The sequence below is a fragment of the Littorina saxatilis genome, linkage group LG11 (assembly GCF_037325665.1).
Source record: "Littorina saxatilis isolate snail1 linkage group LG11, US_GU_Lsax_2.0, whole genome shotgun sequence".
Taxonomy (NCBI): domain Eukaryota; kingdom Metazoa; phylum Mollusca; class Gastropoda; order Littorinimorpha; family Littorinidae; genus Littorina; species Littorina saxatilis.
Genome location: NC_090255.1, coordinates 7,123,742 through 7,129,964, shown reverse-complemented (window position 1 = coordinate 7,129,964; position 6,223 = coordinate 7,123,742). Strand labels below are relative to the sequence as shown.

Here is a 6,223-nt window from a genome sequence, read left to right as displayed (position 1 = left end):
CCCAAAAGAAGGACTTATCTATAATTGCTAAATAATAAACAGATCAAGACGTGAATGAAAAAGCTCTGATCTCCCAGAAAAATAAATAAACAGATCCAAACAAAAACAACGTTAAGTTTTTACAGATAAACTGAACGAAGAAGTCATATCATCGCACAGGGGAAACATGTGAGTTCATTTGGTGTGTGTCAAGCAAGCGTATTAATGCAAATGTTGCAAACAACTGAGCTGATGGAATACCATGCACAACAGTATGTATTTCATTTTAAAACTAAATAAAAACAAGTCGCGTAAGGCGAAAATACAACATTTAGTCAAGTAGCTGTCGAACTCACAGAATGAAACTGAACGCAATGCAACGCAGCAAGACCGTATACTCGTAGCATCGTCAGTCCACCGCTCATGGCAAAGACAGTGAAATTGACAAGAAGAGCGGGGTAGTAGTTGCGCTGAGAAGGATAACACGCTTTTCTGTACCTCTCTTCGTTTTAACTTTCTGAGCGTGTTTTTAATCCAAACATATCATATCTATATGTTTTTGGAATCAGGAACCGACAAGGAATAAGATGAAAGTGTTTTTAAATTGATTTCGAAAATTTAATTTTGATCATAATTTTTATATTTTTAATTTTCAGAGCTTGTTTTTAATCCAAATATAACATATTTATATGTTTTGGGAATGAGAAAATGATGGATAATAAGATGAACGTAAATTTGGATCGTTTTATAAAAAAAATATTTTTTTTACAATTTTCAGATTTTTAATGACCAAAGTCATTAATTAATTTTTAAGCCACCAAGCTGAAATGCAATACCGAAGTCCGGGCTTTGTCGGAGATTACTTGACCAAAATTTCAACAAATTTGGTTGAAAAATGAGAGCGTGACAGTGCTGCCTCAACTTTCACGAAAAGCCGGATATGACGTCATCAAAGACATTTATCAAAAAAATGAAAAAAATGTCTGAGGATATCTTAACCAGGAACTCTCATGTCAAATTTCATAAAGATCGGTCCAGTAGTTTAGTCTGAATCGCTCTACACACACACACAGACAGACAGACAGACAGACAGACACACACACATACACCACGACCCTCGTCTCGATTCCCCCCTCTATGTTAAAACATTTAGTCAAAACTTGACTAAATGTAACAAGTCGCGTAAGGCGAAAATACAATATTTAGTCAAGTAGCTGTCGAACTCACAGAATGAAACTGAACGCAACGCAACGCAGCAAGACCGTATACTCGTAGCATCGTCACTCCACCGCCCGTGGCAAAGGCAGTGCCCGTGGAATTGACAAGAAGAGCGGGGTATTCGTTGCGCTGAGAAGGATAGCACGCTTTTCTGTACCTCTCTTCGTTTTAACTTTGTGAGCGTGTTTTTAATCCAAACATATCATATGTATATATTTTTGGAATCAGGAACCGACAAGGAATAAGATGAAAGTGTTTTTAAATTGATTTCGAAAAAAAAATTTTGATAATAATTTTTATATATTTAATTTTCAGAGCTTGTTTTTAATCCGAATATAACATATTTATATGTTTTTGGAATCAGCAAATGATGGAGAATAAGATAAACGTAAATTTGGATCGTTTTATAAATTTTTATTTTTTTTTACAATTTTCAGATTTTTAATGACCAAAGTCATTAATTAGTTTTTAAGCCACCAAGCTGAAATGCAATACCGAAGTCCGGGCTTTGTCGAAGATTACTTGACCAAAATTTCAACCAATTTGGTTGAAAAATGAGAGCGTGACAGTGCCGCCTCAACTTTCACGAAAAGCCGGATATGACGTCATCAAAGACATTTATCAAAAAAATGAAAAAAACGTTCGGGGATTTCATACCCAGGAACTCTCATGTCAAATTTCATAAAGATCGGTCCAGTAGTTTAGTCTGAATCGCTCTACACACACACACACACACACACACGCACACACGCACACACGCACGCACACACGCACATACACCACGACCCTCGTTTCGATTCCCCCTCGATGTTAAAATATTTAGTCAAAACTTGACTAAATATAAAAAGTAATACATTGCATCAAAGCATCCCCAATCAAAGATATCTGTTGATCAAAATAACGGAAGGACAGAGAGATAGCGAGACAGACAGACAGACAGACAGACAAACAGACAGACAGACAGACAGACCAGAAAGACAGACAGACAGAGACAGACCGGTAGACAGAAAGAGAGTGCGTGCGCGTGTGTGCGTGCGTGCGTGCGTACGTGTGTGCGTGTGAGCGTGCGTACATGTGAACGTGTGTGTGTGATTTCAACTGTCTGTTGGTGTCAACAGGTAAAGACGTCATCGGGACAACAACACAAGGGTTACATCCCAAACCCGTTTCTCCCGACCTCATCGGATAAAGGTTCTTGGCTGCAATCGAACATCTCTTGTTTCTCCTGTTACGTCCAGTAACACCATTTAAAAATAAATGTTTTTATAGATTTTATTTTGTTGTTAAATGGGTTTTGTGTTTTTTTTTCTAGAACAGAGATTTTTTATTCACGTCCTGCCTAGTCTACAGCCAGAGGAAGAAGGCTTTATCCAGCAAACTTTATCCGCCTGTAGAGCAGGAGCGTGAAGGGATCTTTGGCTGGTTTTGCATGGGGCATTCTTAAACCAATGAGACAGCTAGCTAGAGCGCAATTTTTGAGATCTGAGAAAAAACAAAGGGAAATAAGCGCTCTATACGTGCATGCAACAAGAGTATACAAGTGAGAGTTCTGCTGAAACAGTCTTTCTTAGTATCATACATGGTTTTGCACGTGACATTCTTTAACCAATGAGACAGCAAGAGCACTATTTTTGAGATCTGAGAAACGGAGGGAAAGTTATTAGCGCTCTATACGTGCATGCAACAAGAGTAAGTGAGAATTATGCGGAGCCATTTTTTTCTTCTTATACTTTCAGTAACACAGCTTGTGCACGGTTTTGCACGTGACATTCTTAAACCAATGAGACAGAGCGCTATTTTTAGGATCTGAGAAACAATTAAAGGGAAGTAAGCGCTCAACGTGCAAGCGACAAGAGTTAGTTGGAGTTATGCGGAACAGGGCCGAGGTACACCAGAAAGTTACCAACCCGGTAAGAGTCAGGCGCGGTGTTGGATAGGTTAAAATTGAGATGTGTCGTGATTTCAACGAATCTTCTTCTTTTCTTCTTCTTCTTCAGTGTTCCAGAATTTTCTGGTTACGTGTGAGCTCGTTTGCCCATTTGGGTTCCCCACACTATACTCTGAGAGCATAGTCAGCTTCACCCCGCTTTCGTTGAGTAGGCATGCTGGATATTTTCGTGTTTCCATAACCCACCGAACTCTGACATGGATTACAGGATCTTTTCCGTGCGCACTTGGTCTTGTGCTTGCGTGTACACACGAAGGGGGGTAGGCTACTAGCAGGTCTGCACATAAGTTGACCTGGGAGATCGGACAAATCTCCTCTCTTAAACCACCGGGCGGCAGCGACCGGGATTCAAACTCACGACCTCCCGATTAGGAGGCCGACGTCTTACCACCACGCCACTGCGAAAAAAAATTCACACGTCAGTTGCGGGCTTTCAATCCCGATCGAAGGCTGGTTCTGAGTAACTACGAACGTAATCGGATTCTTGCCACGAGTCCCCAGACTATATGATGTTCTGCAGGCTGGGAGTTTATGAGCCTCAGCATGGATTGAGCGAGTGCTGAGTGCAATTCTTTTCGCTCTATCCTATTAATTCACACATTGACCCTGCAGCAGTGACGATCATTTTATTTCTAGATTGCAATCAGCAAAGTTCGTAGCTCGGATTGCACTCATTCCAGCGCTACTGTGTACTGGGTCAGCGAGACACGAACGACAACTCAAATCGATAAGCATCCGAACACATCGGAACTTCCGTTTACGTTCGTAGCTACTCGGAAATAGCCTTCGGGATTGAAAGCCCGTAACTGACGTGTGAAAAAAAAATTCGCCGCCCGTACTGCACATGACTTGCTTGTTTAGCGTATTGTTTAACCAATCAGACCCCGCGGTTTGTTCTCACCCGTTCGGGTTTTACCCACGTTCGCTTCGTGCACCACAGCCCCGGCACCTGAGAAAATAATTATCATCACCATGGCTTGCCTTCGTGAACGAAGATCTACGGAGAAGGTGGTCAAGCCAAACCATAACAAGCATTGGAGGTAATACTTTAGCGTTGTAAATTCATAGCTAAAACTCCAGTGGCATTATCGACTTATTTTTGATACAAGTCCCTTTAATAAAACCAAACAATATCTATCATGAAATTAATTGACGGATTCAGCTCCAAAATGAAGCATAATTTAATGTATTTGGCCATATGATCGACGAAAGTGACGAGAAAATGCATACGTAATATCAACAGAGTTGTCTCCCATCCTTTGAAAAAATGGCTGGGCCGATGTTTTCCTTCGAAAAGCCATGTACAGGACAAGCATCTGTACAGTTCATTCCGTAACTTCAAAGGTATCTAAAATGGCTTGTTATGCTTACAAGTGCTCGAGCATGTTCTGCAAAATTGGAGGCTTAAATTGAAGTGGATTCTAAGCTATGAATTTACAACGCCAAAGTTCAACATTACCGCATTGAAATGAACAAGCGACATGGGGATGGAAATCGCTTGTCGTCACGCTCATAACAAAAATACCAGTACTAGTGTTAGTCATTTCTGTAGTGAAACGACGGGGAAGTTACTGGAAGGGTAATCGTGTTAGAGAGTACAAAGTCGCAGACCATCGGAAACCATTGCCACGGTAACGTAAGCAAAACTGCCGATCCCGTTTCATGAGTTAGGTACTTTTTGAGTCACTTGAGAAAAAGTGACTCTATGTAATCGGTCAGTGTTAGTCTGTCCGGCCGGCCGTCCGGCCGGCCGTCCGTAGACACCACCTTAACGTTGGACTTTTCTCGGAAACTATCAAAGCGATCCGGCTCATATTTTGTTTAGTCGTGACCTCCAATGACCTCTACACTTTAACGATGGTTTCGTTGACCTTTGACCTTTTTCAAGGTCACAGGTCAGCGTCAAAGGAAAAATTAGACATTTTATATCTTTGACAAAGTTCATCGGATGTGATTGAAACTTTGTAGGATTATTCTTTACATCAAAGTATTTACATCTGTAGCCTTTTACGAACGTTATCAGAAAAACAAGGGAGATAACTAGCCTTTTCTGTTCGGCAACACACAACTTAACGTTGGGCTTTTCTCGGAAACTATAAAAGTGACCGGGCTCAAATTTTATGTGAACGTGACTCCCAGTGACCTCTACACTTTGACGTCTGCTTTGGTGACCTTTGACCTTTTTCAAGGTCACAGGTATGTCTTGAAGGAAAAAAATTGAAATATCATATCTCTGAAACTATTCATCGGATTTGATTCAAACTTTATAGGATTATTCTTTACATCAAATTATTTACATCTGTATTGTGTTGTGAATAGCAATTTCTTCCTGTCCATCTGATGCCTCATATGATATTCAGAACTGCGAAAGTGACTCGATCGAGCGTTTGCTCTTCTTGTTCTTTATGATACAGTATGCAAAAGCTCTTTGTGGGTTGTTATGCAGTTTTGCTGATTCACAATGTTGCTGTCAGCTCTTTATCTCACGTTTATCAAGCTGTCACCGCTCGAGATAGGCAGTTTGCAGCTTATTACTAAAATGAGATAGGCAGATTGTTCAGAAACCAAAGACATTTTCTTGCGTTTTTCTCAACAACAAAAAAATGACATAGGCAATTATCTTATGAGCGTGACGTTGTTCATTTCAATGCTTGTTAGTCTCTCGGTTGCAAGGAGACTGGTTCCGCGTGATTATCTCTCACCTACGTACTCTATAGCACGTGTCGTGTGCATGTAGAGCGATTACTTCCCTTTGTTACTCAGAACTTAAGCATGAGACTGAATTACGTCTTTTGTTCCTTTCCCCACATGTTATACTACGTCTTAAAGGCACAGTAAGCCTCCCGTAAACCATCACAGAGCTCCCTGAGCGTCTACATACAGTACAAGCATACTTCCATGTGAACGCTCACCGAACGGGAACATCCTGGCTGCTTTTTGTCGAGCGTGAGGAATTTTCAAAGAATTTATTATCGTGGACTTGCTCCTCTACAACAATGGCGCCTCGTTTTGGTGCTGGACGGCTGTTATGAATATTCAATACCGGAAATCACGCCCGGACAGTAAACCTCCCGTAAA

The 6,223-nt window shown here is 40.8% G+C and overlaps 1 protein-coding gene and 1 long non-coding RNA gene across 2 annotated transcripts in view; both read left to right on the top strand.

Annotated features, from left to right (window-relative positions):
• The window catches only part of LOC138979644 (uncharacterized), a 14,295-nt gene extending 11,823 nt beyond the window's left edge, over positions 1-2,472 (top strand). Inside the window, exon 5 of the mRNA XM_070352363.1 lies at positions 2,316-2,472. Within this exon, the coding sequence (XP_070208464.1) occupies positions 2,316-2,386 (71 nt within the window). The 3' untranslated portion in view covers positions 2,387-2,472. The remainder of the gene's footprint in view (positions 1-2,315) is intronic.
• Positions 1-6,223, top strand: part of LOC138979646 (uncharacterized) — a 145,245-nt gene that overhangs the window by 26,835 nt on the left and 112,187 nt on the right. The gene's annotated exons all lie outside the window — the stretch shown is intronic.